A 22,995-nucleotide genomic window follows, 5' to 3' on the forward strand; every position below is an offset into this window, starting at 1 on the left:
CGTGTACACGAATGTATATGGAAACGCACACGAATACAAGGGGTCTCATAGACTAAGTCGTATACGCATACACGCATACACGCGCCAGATCACCGGCAAGTGGCCCGAGCAACAGATAAGTTTGATTTATTTTAATTTCTCAACGCGCACGGGGCTGTTGGTGTGGATTCTCTGCGCTCGGATGAATTATTGCGAAGTTATTTTCGAGTTCGTATTGATTTACGAGCGGCTTTTGGGAGCATCGTGTGCACTTTATCGTCGTTATAAAGGCGGGGCGGATAGGTACGTGGAAATGCGAAAGGACTCGTCAAAATTTCGGACCTTATATATTCGAAGGTTTTATCGTGAATTTTCTTAATAAATATCTGTAGGAGAGAAATTTATGTAATCGCGTTTATGTACAATCATCGATATATCGTTATTATTTATTTATTTTATGCACGTTATTTTATATGCATACCTTTTTTCGTACTTTATACGTGTAAAACGTCGCAAAGTTGTCGCGGTTAACTTGCAGGCACATATGTATAACGCGGCGAGTTAATTTATCCGAACCAACAAGGCCGGGAACGAGCAGCTCCGGAGGTAGCTGGCGTGTTAGTTGTATCGTTGTTTGTAACATTAATCATGGAATCACCCCTTGCCGGCGGTCCATGGCTTCGGTCGACGAATGAGGCTGCGTTGCTATCGTTTACTACAGGTTTAGCCGCCGGCTCGTGCAACTAAACTTGGCGAATACTTGATTCGCACACTTTGCGCGATAAAAATGTATATTCTACACATCATATACAATATCCTGATAAACAAATATATATCTGCTAAAGAAATATATCGTGGGATAATTTTTCATTTATGTATATTATATAAATAATATATAAATATATATTAATAATATATATAATAATAATAAATATATAATAAATATATAATAATAATATATAAATAATAATAATGTTTTTCTGATTTTGTAAAATTTCACATTAAGCAACAACTTTTTACTTGAAGAATTATAAATATTCATTTCTTTTTTATATAAACTCTGCTCTTTTATAATTATGCTTACTTAATTTATATCAAATGATGGGATAACAATATAAATATAATTGTCGGCTTTTAAAGGAAGATCTCAGAGTAATTCATATATTCTTGTTTATGAATCTTAGTTGGATTGATTGCACTTGTATAAGACAACAGAACATCCGACCGCGAATATTATTACGGCTCAACGACTTAGTTATGTCCCTCGCGTACTGAGCAGCGATTCCGTCAGAATATGATCAATCTCTGGAGAGGTTCTCAATGCATATGGTCTCGTTGTCGGCAACTTTTCTTTTCTGTCTTGCAACTTTAATTTCCTTCGCAGCCGGCTTGTCTCGCGCCATTTGGCGGACAAAGTAAGCGGAGAATTAATCGGGACTTAATTACCAGGTTACGCGGGTACTTGTTGCAGTGAAGCGAAGGCGCCTACTCTAGGAGGGTGCCGTAGCGTAATAAGATTCTCTTTAATGGCATTATACGCCTCATTGGGACTTGCCAAGTCCGAAGTTCACGCGACTTTACGCCGTGTTTGACTTAACCGGAAGTTACAGTCTGCTCGTCCAACTGCATGGTGGAACAAAGTCGCACGTCGGTTCAAGACTCTCGGAGGACCAAGAATTATGGCGAAAATAAGTCGTTGAAGTGACTTTTACCGTTTCTTTTAATTTTGTCACTCTTTTTCTTTTGTTCATAACGGATATATAATATTTTAAAAATTTCTTCTAATTATAGTCAAAGAATTTATTCATTGTGTATTTTATATGTTTATTATGTAATATTTTGATGTATTTTTTTTCATAATTTCGTCAATTTTTCCGCATTCTTTTCTAACAGAAACAATATTATTTTCTTCAAGTTTTTAATTATACATATATGTATATATAATTATGATGTTTTATTAATGATACATTTCTTTATCCGTTTGTACAATACGTTATTGAAATATCTTTTTAAGTTAAGCGTTTGATTTAAAAAATAACATGTTCCTCGGTTCCGTCTGTTACAACGAGAAAAAGTAAGTAAAAATCGCTTTTGTATAATTGGGTGAAGAAAAATGTCGACATTTTGATTAATTACACTATCGGAACACGTCTTAGGTTGACCAGATACTTGCAAAAAGTGGTCGCTTCTTCATCGGTCGATCATTAATTATAGCGTCACTTGAATTTCCACGACTGCATGCCTACTAAGGAAGGAAATCCAACACTCGTCTCGACATCGGAATCCTCCGTGCGAGTGTCGGTAGGTGCGAAGAAGCTCTGCATGACATTGAGCCACCTCTATTGAGTGGTAATGCAAAAAAGCGCTTTGAAGGAAATCCAGGTGTCGGATCGAATAATCGGACGCTCCATCCATAAGGCAACTCGATTCACGAATAAATTTTAAACCGACTATTTATAAAATCAACAACTGTCTCTGAAATCTCCATGAGAAATCGCTCGAACTTGCGCAAAAAACGTCCAACGCACATTTAATAGTTCAATTTATAATTTTTATGACAAAAAGAAACCTAATAAAAGGTCCTGGACAAGATACAGATAAAGTGCACGAAGGAGAACGGCGGGGAAGACATGAACGAGAGATGAAGAAGCATAATGAAGGAAGAAACGCGGATAAGTGGAGGACAAAAGAAGAAGCGGAAGATGCGGGACAGCGAAAAATGGTGAAGGAAGATCGCAGGATCGCAGGTGGATAGAGGAAGAAAGGCGGATAAACGGAGATCGCGCGCGTCCAAGGAGAAAAAGAGGAAGGAATAAGGAGCCAGCGAAAAGAAGTTAAAACGGAAGGAATGCCTGCGCCGATGGCAATGATTCGACAATGCGGTGCGACGTTCGCGAGGACGCTTTATATGGAGCGTTGTCCCCGTGGGTGGTCCCCCGTAGGACGTCTCGCCAGGCATCATCCCGGATTCTCTCGAGTGATCGGCCACCGCGTTGAGAACCGCCGTAGCTCTAACCCAGAAGACGGCGGAGAGTGAGATCGAGCCGCGAGACGCACGCTGAATCACTCATCGCGCTTATAGTCATCGTTGTCGTCGTCGTACGGAGTGTGCGAGCTTCTCCAGAGGCCAGCTATTAACTCACCAGCACCGATACATTCCGTCGTCTTACAAGGTTACATTATTTACTGCAATGTCCAGGTCGAGTTATTGTTATGTACACTCGTATTATTTGAAGTGCGTCACTTTCGCTAATACGTCGTCGGGCTTTAAATTTCCCGCACGAAGATAGATATGTGCGCACTTTTCCTTTCAATCTTGTTAATTTTTTAACGATGAGATTTTACATAATATTCAATCGATAATAAATGATAATTCGATAAAAATGTCTGACATTTTAAAAATATTTGAATAATTTTAATTTTTGAATTAATTAGAATTTGTCCAAACTTTTATCGATAGAATCCGATTTATATTTGAAGTTTTTCATCATTAAATGATATATCAAGTAAATAAATAACAAGTATTCTTTGTGAGAGACAAGCGATAGGAGAGAATAATTATTATGTGATGCAAGCTTCGATCCTTTAAATTTCCTCAAACATTTTTTTCCTGAGAAGGTACGAGCCGCACGATGAAACGGAGATCTGAGGAAGAAGGAAAGAAAGAAGAAAGGACGGAGGAACGGAAAGAAACCCAACGAGAGCACTGGCCGAAGCTATTCTCTGAAATCCGGCGATTCTTTCGGGCGTCTTCGGAGATGATATTTGCTCGGATCAATCCATAAGGTCGCCATGGCAACCGGTCAGCCTGGTTTGTCCACCCTCGACGGCCGAAGTCTGGAAAGCCAGTCGGCCCAACGAATGGGCGAATGTACCCGGGGGTGCGGTACTGATGGTTGGTTGTCCGAGCGAACCCGCGAAGGACGAACAGTAAGTCCTGGTATACTTTCCTCTCACACCGATGGAGCTGCTTTGTTTGTATCGCCCATCCTACATACAATTTCCAATTCTCACGCAGTATTTGCATATTCGAACAACCACAAAATTTCGGCACAGGTAATATATTCATGAATTTTGCCCAGAATTGTCCACGCAGTTCTTTTCTTCCTCGTTTGTAAGTTTCCTTTCTTTTGTGGTCATATTTTTTTGTTTAAGAACATTTCTATATATTTCTATATATTTCAGTGATTTAGTTTGTTAGATTTTTGTGTCGCAATGCACTATTTTTCAAGTGATACGTTAATTGATACACATTATATGTAAATCAATTTGTTTCTAATACGTGTGAAAATAGTGTGAGATTGACGAGAGGCAAATGGCTCATTCATTTCCGTAGCTTCTCGAATTTCGTGTAAAATGACGGAGCTTCTGGATCTTGTCAAAATGAAATTAGGCAATGCAGTCGTCCTAAGAGAAGCGGCAACGCTCACGTAACGCGCGACGACAGATGCGACAGGCCATCTTCCGCACCTACCGCTCGTGAGAATATCCGCAAGTATTCTACATGCAAATTTATAGAGATCCTTCGGACACCGGCGTTTCGAAGGGAGATGTATTCCCGAAGGAGCGGAGACACCAGGACTAAGAGCGCTTCCTTGTACCGTCACTCCGCTCCGTTCGAATCAATCGCATAAATCTCGACGCATCGATCGTCCCTTTCGGTAACACGGTTGGATGCCCACGAAAAATTTTCTCGCCCCAGCTTTCTCGCGTCGGCAAAATGATACCGTTCTAGTTTTGTCACTCCATATTTGAGTGCAAAGTTCGATGCAGAGGAATAAACGATCAATTTATCGGTAAAAATGTTTGGAAATATATTTGCGTAAATATTTTTCCAAAATATTAAAAATAACGAATTTTATAAAATAGATTATTAAATCTCTATGAAATATTTAAAAAATACTAACACATAGAAAGCATAAACTCTAAAAGTACAGTAGGCGCCAATAATGCCTTAACATATGAAATTGGTCGCATTCGAGATTAATAATAACTTAATAATAACTAGTCATTATTAATCCCGAATGCGACCAATTTCATATGTTAAGGCATTATTGGGGCCTACTGTACAAATGCGATGTTAATTTATTATCATTAATCGTAATTTTCTAATTTCCGAAAGTGAACTGTTAATATTCATAGAAAAATATTAATACTAATAGCAGAATATTTTTTTATCGATATCTAAAACAAATTATTTCATATAACATGGATATATATAACAAATATAAATTAATTATTAAGTCAATAATTGGTTATCTCGATTGATTATTAAAATCCGTGTTATAAATTCGTCAATATCTTTGTCAACGCAATGATGCATCGTACATTAAACATCAATGCGTGATGGATCGACGATAGATGACAGCAATTTGAAAAAAGTTCTCGAGACCGTCCGGGAGATTTTAGCGATTCAAAGTTCCGCGATATACGTTCCACTGCGACAATCGCGCTTACTATTTTCATCGCACCGTGTTAGGTCGACCGGGAAGAATGGCAGACGTTCGCGAGATAGAGCAGTGGATCATCATTAACCAGATGGGCGCAAAACCGCGGACATCTGATTGACAGGCGCGCAAAGACTTTCCGTTTTTCTCAAACTCGCCGTTTAATTCCCGGTACGACTGGGCCCTTTTGCGTTGCCGAACGATATAAAATCGACGGAGACGAGCGGAAGAGAGGTGGGGATGGGGAAAGGGAAAAGGGGATGAGAATGGACGAAGACAGGGTGAGGACAGGATGCTCCAGGAAGGAGAAAGGGTTCTTCGGATCTGATGGATAGCCGAGAGGCGCCAAGCTATGCCAACTATTTGGCTCTTGTGTCATGCTACTTGCTCGTATACGTCGATGCAGCTTCAGCGAGAGTGTACAAAAGGGAACGAGTATGCGAGTGTGTGTGCGACGTTTGCAGACGTGCTACCGATAAACCGAGTCGAATTCCAAGATGTCAATCTACTATTCCGGTGTGTCTGCCACGTAGGATTTTCAGATTCTTTCGCTTCTGCGCTCAGACCACTTGCGGTGAAGAAGAGGACATATCATCTCCTTTTTACGAGGAGATCTGCCTGCTGGAATATTTATTAACCGGATGACGGTGAAGCGGTCTTGATTTCTGCGGAAAGCTTATAGACAAAAGGATCTAACACGAATTGATGCGGTCACAAGACTGAGGAGCTTTGTAATCGTCTACCCGCAATCCCTTACAGCGGTCGCACACAAGTCGCCTACTGATCGATGCTGAGGTTATCGTAAACCGCGAGATTCTTCTTCCTACTTCCTGCTTCTAATGCTAATTCAATCTACTTCAATTACAAATGGATTAATTACAAATTTTATCGTTATCTTATTTTAGAAAAACAATGTTTAATATATATTTAATTAAAATATTTTCTAATTAATATAATGATTGGTTCTTCTATAATAATTATTAAAAAAAAAGAATACTCTTATTAAAAACGAAATAAACTCTAATGAATAAATTTTCCAAGATGATAAAAATTTCAGAATATAATATAAAAAAGTACATTGAATTGTTATTTAAATATTAAAAAAGTAATAAGTACGCGATCATAATTTTGTGAATTATAAATGGCGACATTATTAGTTGTCACGCAGATTGGAAGAACAGGAGGTGTTGTTCCACTTTGCCTTATTGCAGCGTACGCGAGCGTGCCCGCAGCAATCCGGGTATTGGTACGTGCCCGATGTTTAGAGGCCCTAGAAAGTAATTGAGTGGCCACGCGACTCTTCAAGTGGCCTCCCTCCTAGTTTTCTCTTTCTCGCTGGTAACCACCTGTTTTGAGTGGAGAGAATCTGGTTCCCTTTCTCTCTCGTTCCCCCTCTCTCTCTCTCTCTCTTTTTCATTCACGCACGTCACCACCGCCGCTCTAAATTTGCGTCGCGCGCGCGCGATTTGCCGAGGGATTGACATACGGCCGATGGGCGCCACCGTTTTTAAAGCCTTTCAAAAGAACCTATCGCCGTCATTGATCGCCATTACTGCCGACGCTGTCAGTCTACGATCCCGTGTATATAGATGCGCCCCTCGGATCTGTTTGCTCATGTCCTTCAACGAGACAAACGAGTCCTTCCTTGCGCTCGTGCAATTCTCTCGCTGAATCGTAATCCATTAACAAAGGTGTTACGATTACTTAATCTATTTTTCTTTTATCCGGAAGAAGTTTTTATTTGAATAACTAGAATATTTATTTGAATAAAAAGTTTTAACGTTAGTTTCTATTTGACATATTGAAATTAATAGTTGCAACTGGACTTAATGCAGTGTAAAAGATGAGCACAGTTAATATGAAATAGATTGTTTCTTGCTGGGAAAATCAGAATATCCTTCCTTCGCGATGCAAAGTGTCGCAAACTCTGCTAAGAATAATAGGCGGAAGGAGGTAAAGGCAGAGATCGATTTCGTGAAACATGAGAGAGCGCGAGCGAGAGGGGTTGTGGGAGGAAGAGAATATAGAGGACCGAATGCCATTTAGAGTCATCCACCGTGTCTCAATCTAGGGGCACCCTTCCAGCCATCGGCGAGCCGTGACGGTTGGCATCTGTTCCGCGGGCCGGGACCCCAACAAGGCCGGTAGAAGCAGCGCCGGTGTAAGCATATAACGCCGCTGCAAAATGCCAAGGGTCCATCGCCATGACGCCTATGCGATACACCGTCGAAAACGATTTCGCGCGAATCGGGCCATGAGCCGCTTTCCAAACAGTTTCATCCTCCAATTGGCCGGAAATAATCGTCCCGCGTGCGTAAAATTGTGAAAATGATAAGTAATGACATGCTCTACAATTGTCTTAAATCACATTGAATTATTAAACATTTAAATTATTAATAATTAGAAAAAATACAATAGGCAATAGAGAGCAAGAGAATTAAATTTAACTTAAAGTAAATAATCAGAAAATATAATTCATTTAAGTTATACAAAAAACTAAAAACACGGTAATAGAAATAAGTACATGAAAAGGCGAACGAACGTTTCTGGCTCTCGTTTGAGCCTTCTTCAGCGCATTAACAAACGGTACAAATTTAAATACGTAATATCTTAAAATCGGACAGACATTTTGAATTCAATGCTACGCAACTAATCGTCAGTGGATCCTGTATAAGTAGACCTGGGACGCATCGTTGGTGGACTCGCGTTCACCGTAAAAGGCTCCATGGTGGTTGAGCCAAAAGTCTTCTGCGGAAATTTGTACCGTTTGTTAATGCGCTGAAGAAGGCTCAAACGAGAGCCAGAAACGTTCGTTCGTCTTTTCAAGTACTTATTTCTATTACCGTGTTTTTAGTTTTTTGTATAACTTAAATGAATTATATTTTCTGATTATTTACTTTAAGTTAAATTTAATTCTCTTGCTCTCTATTGCCTATTGTATTTTTTCTAATTATTGTTAATTTAAAGAGAGCTTTTCTCAACGCTTATTTAAATTATTTTTAATGTCACTTCAATTATTTTTAAATTTGTATATAATTATCATAAACTTAATATTTTAAACATAAAATTATAACTCTAATTTAATCGAGAGAAATAATATAAATATGAAGTCGAAAATATTGAATATAAATGCTAATTTACTTTTATAAATCAGAAATAAAAAATTGAATATAGAATTCCAAGTTATACGCGAATTAAAATGCGCAGATACGTAGGTTGATTCGTCTGGCATGGGAACCGGAAAGAGAAGACGAAATAAGTTCGGCTTTGTCGACGAGAAAGTAGATGGAAAGCCGCCGGTGAGAGAAAGAGAATGCTTCTACCTTCCTGGAAGCTAGATCGATGGCGATTTTTCACTCACTTAGCTCGGCGCGCATCAATATGCATTAAGCTGATCGGTTCTCCCTATTGGCTTCTTCTCCTTGGGAGTAAGAGAGACAGGAAGAAAGGTAGCTATATCGAAAGAGCGCCGTGGAAACGTGGCTGGAGCGCACCGCGCTTTTCCACCCTCCCATTCTACCCCTTTTCTCGGCAATATAAGGAGAGAATAGCAGACGCTGTGCGGGAAGCTGTTAAGATATTCTTCGAAAATAAGGATACCGTATCGGGGTAATTCTCGGCAGGTGGAATAACCGTAAGGGAATCGAGCCGAAGTCCGGAGTACGGCCAAGATTCCATGGCGTCATGAGACTCCAGGGTACATTTTGGTATCTGACTAGGCTCTCGCATCGCCACAGTGAAGCTGCACTTACTACTTTTTGTATAGAGGGTAGGCCAATCAGCGTCCACTTGCTAGACGACTTCTGAAAAGTCTTGAGCTTTCGTTATCGTACGCGACGCGTACAACCGTGCAGCTTGTATCCATTTCAAGCTATCTTATCCATACGTTTCTTGAATAAAACAATACTGAGTAGCATAGATTTTGATTAAATAACTAATTCTGTGATGAAAATGTATCATTTCGATAAATTATTCGATTAAATAAATTAAAAAATCTTACAAAAATGTAAATTTATGTGTGATAGGTATTTTAAAATATCAATGAAATTAAAAATCAAAATATTTTCTTAATTTATACATGCTCATTTACATAATTATCAGTTTATTTATATATATTTTATAGACAATTTTATTATTAAAAAAATTCTGCAATTACTAGTCAAATTTTATTGGTTTTCATTATACATATATTTTACTTCTTTATAATTATTTTTATACGATAAGTGATATTCTTTTTATGTGTGTACGAAAAAGTATGATATTTAAAAAATTTTGTATTAGTTTATGTATATGGATCATTAAATATATGCTAAAATTGCTGTTTTGCGAGGATATTAATATACTCTCTAAATTTCTTAGAGTGAAAATGCACTCGAAAAATTGAGTGACTGGTCAAGTCACTCTAGTTAGAGTGATTTTTCACTCATAGGAGTGAATTCTTCTCACTTTTTGTTGTAGAGTAAAAAATTCACTCTGCAAAATAGAGTAAATATGTATACTCTATTTTGTAGAGTGAATATTTTCACTCTATGTAGCATTTTCCCTCTATATAGAGTGAAAATTTTTACTCATGAAGAGTGAGTAAAGCGCATGTGAAACGCGCATGAGTCCGCCATTAGCAACACTGTCGTATCGTTGTCTCGCGACGTTACCAACTCGTTGCACGTGTACTTGGTATACAAGACATATTAAAGTAACTTCTTAGGGATATATCTTTTTATTTTAACATATTTCAAACGAGTATAAACATATTTTTTTGTGTGTAACGTTAAATATATTTATATAGCTGTGACAAGAAAAAAGGAGGTTAATCGGCTTTTACACCGACAATGAGATAACATACTGTGTGCGATGTTCAGCTTCAATTAATTCAAGTAAAAAGCAATGATTGCTTCTCATTTCAACTAATCGAAGCTTCACATCATATACGTAACGTGTTATCTTATTATTAGTGAAAGACGGCTTAGAATCTCACTTCCTAAGAGTGAATCTGTTCACTCGTAATTGAGTGAAAAATAACTTGACGAAAGTGATGACTCCACTCTGATTGAGTGAATTATTCACTTCGAACCGAGTGACACATTCACTTTACGTTCAGAGTTAAACAGTTCACTTTTGTGAAAAGTGAATGTTCACTAATTACGAGTGGCAGTATTTTCACTATCACTTGGAGTGAATATTCACTCGTTTGGAGCTAGATTTCACTCTAAGAAATTTAGAGAGTAAGAGAAAGACAAAATTAAAGTGCAGATAATTTTTTTATAAAATTATAAAAAAAAACATACCAAATGATATGTTCGAACAATTCTAAAATCAATTCCGTTAATACATAATGGAACGACAGGTTTTAACTTACTCTCTAAATTTCTTAGAGTGAAATCTAACTCCAAACGAGTGAATATTCACTCCAAGTGATAGTGAAAATACTGCCACTCGTAATTAGTGAACATTCACTTTTCACAAAAGTGAACTGTTTAACTCTGAACGTAAAGTGAATGTGTCACTCGGTTTGAAGTGAATAATTCACTCAATCAGAGTGGAGTCATCACTTTCGTCAAGTTATTTTTCACTCAATTACAAGTGAACAGATTCACTCTTAGGAAGTGAGATTCTAAGCCGTCTTTTACTAATAATAAGATAACACGTTACGTATATGACGTGAAGCTTCGATTAGTTGAAATGAGAAGCAATCATTGCTTTTTACTTGAATTAATCGAAGCTGAACATCGCACACAGCATGTTATCTCATTGTCGGTGTAAAAGCCGATTAACCTCCTTTTTTCTTGTCACAGCTATATAAATATATTTAACGTTACACACACAAAAATATGTTTACATTTCGAAATATGTTAAAATAAAAAGATATATCCCTAAGAAGTTACTTTAATATGTCTTGTATACCAAGTACACGTGCGACGAGTTGGTAACGTCGCGAGACAACGATACGACAGTGTTGCTAATGGCGGACTCATGCGCGTTTCACATGCGCTTTACTCACTCTTCATGAGTGAAAATTTTCACTCTATATAGAGTGAAAATGCTACATAGAGTGAAAATATTCACTCTACAAAATAGAGTATACATATTTACTCTATTTTGCAGAGTGAATTTTTTACTCTACAACAAAAAGTGAGAAGAATTCACTCCTATGAGTGAAAAATCACTCTAACTAGAGTGACTTGACCAGTCACTCAATTTTTCGAGTGCATTTTCACTCTAAGAAATTTAGAGAGTAGCATAAGTTTTCCATTAGTTAACTGAATAGATCGAAATATCGATAATATCCAATATAGATTCCACACGTATTTCGCGACTGAAGCGAGTATTTTAGGCGTATTCTGTCCATCGCGGTTCACCAGAAATTCTGTCTTCAGCCCCTCGTCGTATATTCATTCGACAGTTACAGGGAGATACTGTAAGTTTTTGCGAATCGACTAATTGGACGAATTTACGATCTTAAAGTCGCAGTTTGCCCATTTTAGCTCTGGGATATTTCCTTTTTTTCTGTTCATGATTTTTTTTTAAACAGTCGATTTTATATCTTATAGCAAAGAACATATCGATAAAATAGATACAATTAATCAAATTTGATTGTATGTAAAGCTATTTTTATTTTACAACAAATATTGTTGCAACAATTGTTGGAACAATTTGTAAATTTTTTCTTTAGCTTCTCTATTCCAGTTTTCTTTTACAAAAACGTCGATTTGATGTTTATGCGCTCACCCAATTTTTTACCCAATTTGCCAAAAAATAATTAGCAGTGCAAATATCGGGATATTTAATCGGCGATTTTGCGCTCGAACGATCAGCTTTCGTTTTAATACAAGAGCGTGCACGCGCACTCTTGTCCATTTATTTTAGGGGTATGTCGAGAATGGAGGGTGTGATACCCTCCAACTATAGGGACCCATATGCTTCACATACAAGAGAGAAAGAGAGAAAGAAAATGAGAGAGAGAGAAAGAGAGAAAACTCGTGCGTTACCATTCAGTATGTTTTGATTTTCTTAATAGTCACGCTAGAAAAGTCTTCTTAAAAGCTTGAATCAAAAATATTGACGTTGTCTAATTTCACTTGAAGTTACTACCATCGAGAAAAAAAGGCAACACATTTTGCTATAAAAAATATCAATGAAAGATATTTAATTATTTTTATTAATGCTATAAATTAATTTAATTGATATGAAATTTTATTGATATTATATAACATCGAACCATGAGCAGCAAACAATTAATTTGTCAATAAATTGAACGTTATGCCAGATTGGAGCAAAATAATATCGCGATATAAATTGATGTTCGGTGTATCGCGTGTGGAAAAGTTAAAAAAATAAAGGCGATTCTCTAAAATTAATTATGATGGTTTGGCGAGATTTCCCACTGGATCGCTTGGTTCGACCAATGAATAGGCGGCTTATTTCAGTATGCATCGCGTCGTTCACTTAATAAGTTTTTCTTATCAATGTATGTCATCTACGCCGAGACCTGTCATTATCGGTTTTATCTTGGTCGATCGTTCTCGATTATTTTCGTGAAAAGTTGTTCGATACGCACGTGCGTACTTGTTAGGTGAAGTAGAATTAATGCAATGTGGTCTGACATGTGTTGCTCGTTGGCCGCGCTTTCACCTGATTAAGTTTTATCAGACCACCAAACTATTTCCGCTTACTACATTTCCGCTTGTTACACAAAACCGGTATTTTGCAGTGCTGCTCTTGGAAAGCGTAAACACCATGTAATTATCCCGTTGAGCACATGTAGAAGAGAACAAGAACGAATATAACGTTTTTCAATCGTTTTTTATAACATCGGAAATATACATACATATATATGTCATTAGATAAAATAAATATTTTATTTTATATATGCATAAGTATATATCATAATTTGTATCACGATAATAAAAAGAGCAGCATTATAATTTTTTTTGCTACTGTATTATGACTGTGCGAAAGACTCGTCAACGAGTGTCAATTTTTGTTATAAACAAAAATAAATAGATGAATGCATTGGCGACACAGAGAAACAGACAATTACGGTTGAATAAAATATCTCGATATTCGGCGTAGAAAGACTTTTCAGCGCATAGAAAACAGTCTGCCCGGCCTTGATATCGAATCCATATTGATGGAGATTCGCTGGAAGGGTGTGAGACAACGTGCCACGATTCGGCCAGATTTGCATGCATTAACGCCACAAGCGAGACTGATTGACAATCCGTATGTCATTGTGATGTCAGTCAAATCGGCCGAGCGTCCTCCATCAATCGCAATCAATTAAGGTAACGATTGATTGTTACGCGTTTGGCCTCGGAGAAGAGAATATCGTGAGCCGGTTATGTGGAGCATAACGGAACATTGCAAAAGCTACAGTATCGTAGAAGTGAAAGGGACGATGGAAAATGTTTAGAATGCATGTTGGGCGTTGTTTATTTTGTGCAAATTATTATTTTATACTTCTCTTTTATACTACTCTTTTTTCGCAAGCTTTGTTGCAAAATTTTAGTGTGATGGAAATATATTTAATTATAAAATTTACTCTCTGTGAATTTATTAAAATCTAATCTCTTTATATATTCATACTTTGATTTAATTAAAGCAATAATCTGATGTTTGTTGAGATCTCGCATCTGTATTGTCAAATCACAAATAATTAATTTAATTTTTATATCGTTATTTTATTCTTAGAAAGTTTTGCTGAGTAGATTTATGTTAGGAATATCGATGTTAATGTGTCAATTATTTCCATAAATATTTTTTATGCCCAATGAACATTTGACGTAATGTTTCCATGCGTGAATGAGTAGAGCGATTTGAAATCTGCCCGGCTCGCCACCAGAAGCGGAATTAACTTTTATCGCGGTGCTGATCAGTCTTGGAGCATTTTCTTTTTTTCCGTGCAAAATTTCGCCGTCCAAAGCATCCCCTCGGAGAGGCACGGGTAGAAGCGAAACGATCGCGTGGGATCCGAAATGGAATCCATCAAATTGACGGAGGGAAAAGCGGAGAGATGGTGCGTCACGGTCATCGCGACTGGTATGAACGCGTGGAGGAGGATGAGAGGAGGCAACGTAGAAGAGGAAGACCGCCGGTTGCAGCGCACGGAGGGCGCATACGAGGGCTATGATCGATGCCCCAAAATTAAGGGCTTGCCCACTGAGCGAAATAAAGTTAGCCAATCGTGCTGGCGACGGGCCTGTTCGAACGTTATTGGTTCTGGCAGCGTCAGGGTGCGTTATTCGTCGCACACCGACCCGATGCCCGATTTTTTTCACGCATCCTCTCACCCTCCGTTTCTCTGTTTTCGGAGGGAGAGTTTCTGGATACCGGCAATTGGAGAAAGAGAGTGACACCGGAACGCGTGAGCGGAGGAGGCGGGTGGATTTTCGTAATTATGAAACGCCGTTAGCCCCCGGGGATCCGTCAGTCGGCGGGGGAGCCCATGGCGCTGTCCGGCTACGACAATGCCATTTTAATTATGCATGTTAATTGGTTTCCGAGTCCGGCGTAATACCAGCTTCTCTAGGACTGTTCTCGCAATCCGCCTATCATCGATCGACGCCATCATGTTTCGATCAATCGATGGACCGATTATATCAAACTGTTATTCCCTAATAGAAGGGATTTAAAATCTCTGCAATTTTTATGAATCTGCATTTATGTTTGTCGGTTAACAGAATTTAGTAGTAGAGGAGCATTTAATAATTTTTGAATTGAATTGGTTATTATGCGTGATGAAAAATATCAATTTAATTAAAAAAGATGTACGTATATACAAGCTATTTATAAAAGTTTTCGCATAAAATAAAAAATGTTATCGTACTAAGTAGGAAAGATTTGAAAGATTTATTCTCACAAATCTCTCAAATGTCAAATTTTACATATTGCACGTGTAAAGCACTAAATTCAATTTGCTATGTATCGATACCAATATTAGTTTAAATGAAACGGTGTCTGAAAGTTTAAATGTCTCAAAGTTTAAATTAAATTAAATGAAGTATTAGTGAAAATTGATTGGATATTGCGATTGGATATTCCGCTATCGAAAGTTGCGCGAAGGGATGACAAAACGGTCACGCTTAGGAATACGGATGCTTTGTTTTTCTCTTTAGTCAAATATACCGAATTGATGCGGAGCGCGTTGTACTTTCTGCACAGCTGAGTGAGCATGTCACAATCGACCAGGACCGCCTCAATCAAAGTGGCATTGATACCCCTTGCCCACTCTCACAATCCGGCTTTTGCATTTTCCATTGTGGTTTTGTGTGCGACCAAAAATCTATTAGCTTTTTAATATATAATGTATATTTTCCCCGTGAATAATAAATAATGATACATCACCTATATATTTATAAGAAAGAGTGAAAAAATATTTCGGATGTTTATTTATAACGACCCAAGCAGCAGAGAATGTTTTTTAAATATATTTTTAATATTTATTATTCATTTAATGAATAATAAATATTAAAAATATATTTAAAAAACATTCTCTGCTGGTTGGGGATATAATTATAAGATATAATTAAAGATCAGTAATAAATGAAAAAATGTATCAAACGTGTTGTTTTTTGAGTTTATGTAATATTTTATCTAGTCAGATTTAACGAACAAATTAATTCTCCATTGGCATAATTTGATATCAGTGCATTATCAATATATTATATAATTAACATTGTATAATATTATATATGTTGTATAAAGTAAGATTATTTTAATTACTAAATGATAAAGCTAATTGTAATGATGATTTTATTCTATAATTTTGCGGAAGTTGTCCATTTATTTTACTCTCGTTACGATCCATCGTGTCTATGAAACGAACTCGAGGGTGGCGTTCGTCACGACACGCGACCGCATCGTGGTTGCATTCATGTTACAACGCGGTTGTTACGACATTATTCGAGTGCGTGCGTGTCGTGTGCCAAACGAGCATTTTCGAGATTAATTCTTCTATCGTTTCACCGATCGGACCAGCCTACAAGATTGCATAATCTTTACAGGACGGTATATATAATACTACTATTATTTTCTCAACTCTCCTGCAATATGCACAGAATCGTTAGCATGTTTTAATTTACCTATAAAATATTGCGAATATTATTAAAAATGTCTCAAAATTTAAAAAAATTTATTTGCAATTTTATTTTGCGAACATTAACTTGATATAAATATTATTAAAATATTATATTGCATCTTTAGATCTATCATCTAATGACATTACTATATTACTGCCAAGTTAGTTTCGAATATTGGAGAGTAAAATACGACTGTCACACATGGCATCGAGGTTAAAACCCAACAGGTGCAGACGTCGGGAGATTCAAAGGCGTAGAAAAATAGTTACGCGCGAGGCCTATCGGGCTTTTGCCTGTCACCGGCGTGTAACACATATCCCTTCGAATACGGATGAAAGCTCGAAGCCGCCGACGTATCGAGGCCCGAGGGTTGAGCACCCCTGAGCACAAGATGTCCTCCTGAAGACTATCTCGGTCCGGGTCCCGCGGGAAACCTCTTCCTTCCTGCCGTTCCTATCTCAGGACACTCTATAGCCTATTCAGATACCGGGCTCACCCTGCTTCTCTCGTGTTAGCCGCGCCGGGAGAGACAGAGCGAGTAAACTCGAGAGGAAGAGCGAACGAGCAAGGTAGACGTATAAAGGGAGTCTATGTTACCATAGACGAGCAGCACCATGCATAAGGTAGAGAATGTATAAGTACGCCCGAGTACGTATTCGAGTACTCTTCTACACGGCAGCCCCGTCGCACCTCGTAGAAAACGTATTTTGCAAGCCTAAATGTCCTAGGAGCCTGGTCACGACGATACACGGGACTCTATCTTATATAGGAGGATCTCCTCCTCGAGAAGGAGTTGAGTCTGAACCCTTATTTCGTAGATCGTTGAAAACGATGATAGCGTGAAAGACAAGCTGATGCGAAAGGCGCTTCTAGGAAATCGATGCCTACGTTCGCTTCATCGAGTTGAGATTCCGTTATGTGCGCTTTTATATCATAAAACTCGGTTGTTACGCAATGCACGGGTTTTAGCAGATTATGGCAACCGCGATATCGGCACGTTTGCTCCGCAATGTTAGATAACAGATTCCACTCACCGGTCGATGATGACAGGATCGCTGGGCGTTTCGTTCCTGTTGCCGCAGCTTTTCTTATCGCAGCATCGACTGTAAGCAGAGAGTACATTTTTGTCAAATTATTCTTATACGACAAAAATTATTTTTATAAGAGAGATACGAATAAAAAAAGCTCCAGCGAAGTCAGAGGTTTCGAGTCTGCTAAAAAATACCGAGACCCTTGGGATTCGGGAAGTAGGTAGCGGAAACTAGTGGTAGTGCGTTCCCGAAGTCCCATGGGTCACAATGAGTCAGCCATCCCCGGAGAACGACTACATCCCCGTATGCCTCGTTATGTTTATGCCACGAGGGTGGCTGCCTATACAGAAGAGGGATATTTTTCTAAACGCAAATAACGTAAGTCAAAGTGTGAAACAATTTTGCACTATAAAAAATGTCAGCAAAAAAATTTTCTAACGACTTAAAAATAATTATATATGTGGATATAAGAAAGGACTTTTTAGAATTTTAAGAATTATAAAAAAATATGTGTGAATCCTTCTACTATAAAAATGATTTATATAAAGAATAAATTTTTTTCAAACATACCTGCACATAACTTCATGCGTCAAAAGAACACGGCACATTTCTGGATTCTTATCCTGTCCCTCGTACATGATCGCCTATAACAGAAAAAGAGCATGATGTGTATAATCAATATTTTTTGTGTTCATAATAATTTACTAATAAACTATAACTTTTGATATGCATAAGCTGCATTTTTATAAATAATTTTTATTTTAATTAGATTTATTTTGCTAACTTTAAAACATTTTTTTCATCTATATAATTAATAGCCATTACTTGTTTCTTCAATTTTTCAGATACTTATTGTTAGTCAATACTTGTCGTTAATTCTGTTTATTTTCGGTATACACGGGGAGATTTTAGATTTTATTTTGAAGAGAAAAGTGCTAATTAGCGTGGACGCAGACTACGCGGAAGTAATCAGTTCGGCAGATAATTCAACCATCGACGGGAAATATGTAACGTATTAAGTAAGCTCGTATGTGGACGCGAGATGAGAAGAGGGGCTACTTTCCCCGCAGGACTACTAAGCCATGGGCGGCGCAAGCAAATCCGTTAAGCCTCCTTCACGACCACGCGATTGATTTTTATTTAATGACAACACGTCGTTATCCGGTATTCGTGCACTTACCGATGGGGACCTTCGCGCGGATTAACTGTGGAATAACAAAGCGCGAATAGATAGGCTCGCACTTTGATCTCATGTAAATATTCTTCGAAATGGAAGATTAACTCATTTCTTAAACTTAATTTTATACATGTATAATTTTAAAGAAATTATTCATGTATAAAATTAAATTCAGATGTCATATATGCTTGTTTCAATCTTAAACAACGTGACACTTTTTAGTTTGAATATTTTCACGATATAAGTTCAAAATACAATACGATCATGTTATTGGTCTGATTTGAGAAAATTTAAGCGTTATTCTCGTTTCGAAAATTTTCTCACAGCGAGAGATCAAAGCGTTTGATGGAGCAAAACTTCAAAGAACGAACGTGTACAATCGCATCGATTGTGTGCACGATTTCTACGCAATTTCGTGGTTTGCATAACAAGCTGAATCGCTAGAGTTCGCGGAGAAGAGCGATAAAATGTAAATATTGTGAAATACAGTGTCCCAGGGAATTCGTCGAGTTGACGGCACTACTGCGCTTGGCCGGTTAAACATCGGTGTATGACGGTAATGGTATCAGACACACTTGGTTCCGACGTGTAGGTGCGACTTCCAGAATGGCGTCAAATATTTATGCGAGCGAAATAACCGAATTGCAACGTAAACGAACCACCGTGGCTGTATATATCGCAATAGGTAAATCAGAGAGGGATCCGGCGTCGAAACGGAGACGTCAGGATGGAAAATAGAGGGGTAGGAATAAACATGGCGGAAGAGCAAAGGCTTGGGGTATCGCGCAGGTTGAGATGGCAGGGGAAAAGTACAGTAGTTCTTGGTAAGAGCAAAGGAAGAAGTCATAGAACGTTACGTGCCGCCTGGCTATTACGAATCTTAATAGTAAAGAGACATGCAAACTTATTTGTACTAGGTATAATTAACATAAGTATATACTTTGTACGTATTAACCTCTGTCGCGAGATAAAGTTAACATTTACTTACACCTTAAACAATTAAGTTTTGTGTAAATATCCATTATCGTGTGAATCAGAATTTTTCATTAGTTAGAAGATATAATTAAACGGACAATATATAATTGTTGTATGAGAGAAATGCTTTCACGAAAAAATGTGTTATATTTTTTTATTAAAAAATAACTTCTAAAAAATTAATATATTCAAAAATTTGTTTTTTACTAATTTACTAAAGTTACTTAAAGTTAATTAATTTATTAAACTTACTAAACTTGCTTGTATAATTATAATAAGATGTATAAAATATATAATATGTGAAAAATCTTTCTAAATTATATAACATTTTATATATTAGCTGCACTTTTCATTGCTTTTTTATTATAAAGAGAATTATCTATGAAAAATTGGTAATAAAGTTAGTAACATTTCCTTGAAACATTATTATAATTATTAACGAAACGTCTAATAATGAGACTTTAATAATTTCTTCTTTATTTTCAAAATCAGTCTGTAATGATTAAAGATATTTAAAGTTTTAACATCGAACTAAGGATATCTGGATTTCGATAAAATCTAAAAAACTGTTGGATGTATCATCTTTGATGTTTATGAATTTGTACATGCGGTGTGAAATAATGGTTGGTTAAACGCAACGACGGTCAGGGCATATAACACGTGCGACGTGACATGCAATATTATTTGCTTAGCGACTATTACCTGAGCTAGAATGGTTTTGTTTATTCTGTACACCCGCAATATGTGCGAACAATTTGTAAGCAATTACTTTTATCACACCTGCTCTTTCTATCTCTCTTTCTCTCTATCTCTCTCGGAAAATTATCTGTTTGCTTTCTTCACTAAAAATATTGTCTTCCGATGATTCCATGAAACGAATAAAAGACATAAAATAATAGATAAAACAGAAACCACGTGTTTGTATTTTCTGATCAATATAAAATAATTACGATTAATAAATTTTAATAAATGAAACATTACATAGGTGCAAAATTTCCAGAGGTTGTTTCTCATAAAGACCTGAATCATTATAGTATGTGCTGTATGTCCAGTTTACATTTTTACATGTGCCAGTCCCAAAAGATGCGCCAGTCTTTCTTTGCTTCTCAGTTTATTGGATATGGCAGGGTTATGGCGCAAGATGTCTCAAGGGTGAATGGCTGAAGTAGGCGAAGGATGGTCGGAGGCAACGACATCAAACGGAGGGTCCTGGGGGTGCGACCAGTCAGTATGATCCCCTCGGGGGCCTTTCTTCCGTTGCCTTTTGGTCCCACCAGGAGAATGTTTGGGCCCTCGTCGCAGCTTAATTCCCACGGGAATTACTTACTGAGGACTTATAGCGGGAGAACTTTCGAAGTGTCCGATTATGATCAATTCATATATTGCACAATATTGCAATCTAATACATTAAAATAAAATTTTTTTCAGAATTATAATACTGTCAAACTTTTTCATATTGCGTTAGCAAATAAAAATTTTTTAGCTGTTATCTCTAAAAATATTTGCGGATTTACAAATGATCACTACATGATCAACTACATCACTACACACATGCAAGTTTATCAATTTTAATAATCTAAAACCAACGGAAATATTATTACTGATATTCCATCTTGCGTTTACTTTTGGATGCTATATTATCGAAATCAGGAGGCAACAGACTGGTATCGCCTGGCAGTAGAAAAAGAATCGGCGTGCATGGTAATAAAACGACGTAACGTCGTTCTCTTGGAGATGGCGGAGAGCAAGGAGGGAAGGATGCAGATAAATTCGAAGATAGTCATTCAAATCTGCCGTAATGATTTCCATCCCGAATCGATTCCAAAAGTCCCCTAGGAATCCCCCTCTATTTCGGCCGGGCAGCTTCCCGTACATTCGAACAACATGTATACAACGTTACCCTCGCCCCTGGAAGACTGTCCATCGCCTGAGGGGAACGGTCGGCCTCTCTTTTTCTCCTCTTATCTGCCTGGGATTAACTTATCTCGAACTTATTATTTCCTTAATCTATGGTTAAATACTCATATTTCAGTATTAGCTGCATTTCATGCTCGAGAGACCGATGCCAGTTCAGTTTGATAACTTAAGCTGTGGCTTCACGAATGTCACGTCGATTATAGATGAAAAAACGCAAAGAAATCTTTAATCAGACGATGAAAGGATGATTTCCAATCGAATATGTGTTTCTGTTCGATATCTTGCAACATGCTATCGAGAGTCGACGTTCACGGTGAGAAAAATATTGACGACTGGACCATCTCCAACGTCGCGCGGATGGAATTTAAAAAGGTTAAATACAATTTCCTGTTGTTCATTCATTTAGAATAACGGCGCCGCGCGGTTCTCTGCTTCCTCCATACACACGTTCTAAATGCTTTTTTATCCCCGGAACTAATTACCATTTAGCATTTTTAATCCCGCGAAAAAGCGCATTCTGGCTCTCATTCGTCCCCCTCTCGCCGGCCGGAAGTTCGTTCTCGAGCGCTTAAAAGCGTACGTTGTTAGCGCCATTCAGCCACGCTGCACGAAACTCGTTTCTTTCTCGGGAAGCAGCTCGTATTTTTCTGGAAATTTCACCGAGAAACGCACGGTTCTCAACATCCTGTGCCCTTTTTTTTCTTCCCTACTTTCTCCATCCCTTTCTCTCCCTCTCTCTTTCTCTCTTTCTTTTTCGTTTGCGTCTCGTTGCACAGGCACTTCGCTCGCTGGAATTCCAGGAAACGAACGTTGATATAGATACCTACCTTGGCGAGGAGCGAAGAAATTGAAGAAAAGCTTAAGGGTTGGGAGGGTTTCACCACGAGCTCAGCGGCCGACTCGGTGTAGCCAATTATTGCGGATTTATAACCGAGCACCTGATTCGGTCTCGAGAAAAGTTGGCGCGTTTCCGAATCGCAATTTGCAAGCCGTAACTCGGCTTCGCGCTTGCGAGGGATTCGTTGAGAAAGTGGAACGAGCTTGCACAGATACTCGTAAACTTTTCAATGTGAAAATAATGACGATAGTTTTAACAAATATTTACTGCACGCATTTATTCTAATGAAAAATCAAATTATAAGGGCCTTTTCAATATAAATATCAAGTAAAAAACTTTTGCGAATGTCTTGTTATGAGATTCACTTCTTTTAAGTTTATAAAAATTATAAATGTATCAGATAATCATTATAAGAATAAAATTCATTATATTTTTAAGCCATTGATCAAGAGCCATTGATCAAGCTATTCATCTAGAAAACTAATTTTCGAAATCAATGAATTTTTTATAAAGTCAGGGAATTTTAATATGCTTTAAGCGGTTTTTCTTCCATATT

General features: G+C 37.6%; 1 protein-coding gene across 5 annotated transcripts in view; it reads right to left on the reverse strand.

Annotated features, from left to right (window-relative positions):
- The window catches only part of Kn (EBF transcription factor knot), a 77,719-nt gene that overhangs the window by 37,183 nt on the left and 17,541 nt on the right, over window positions 1-22,995 (reverse strand). For all 5 annotated transcript variants that reach the window (XR_014438278.1, XR_014438283.1, XM_083096321.1 and 2 more), the window contains exons 5-6: window positions 18,103-18,176; window positions 17,536-17,604 (exon numbers count right to left, since the gene is read on the reverse strand). Coding sequence is in view for 3 of the 5 variants with exons in the window: in XM_083096321.1 (XP_082952447.1) it covers window positions 17,536-17,604; window positions 18,103-18,176 (143 nt within the window). In the remaining 2 variants the exon portion in view is untranslated. The remainder of the gene's footprint in view (window positions 1-17,535; window positions 17,605-18,102; window positions 18,177-22,995) is intronic.

The sequence above is a fragment of the Camponotus vicinus genome, unplaced genomic scaffold (genome assembly GCF_025532165.1).
Source record: "Camponotus vicinus isolate PSW18456_S1 unplaced genomic scaffold, iyCamVici1.0 SCAF_1, whole genome shotgun sequence".
NCBI lineage: Eukaryota > Metazoa > Arthropoda > Insecta > Hymenoptera > Formicidae > Camponotus > Camponotus vicinus.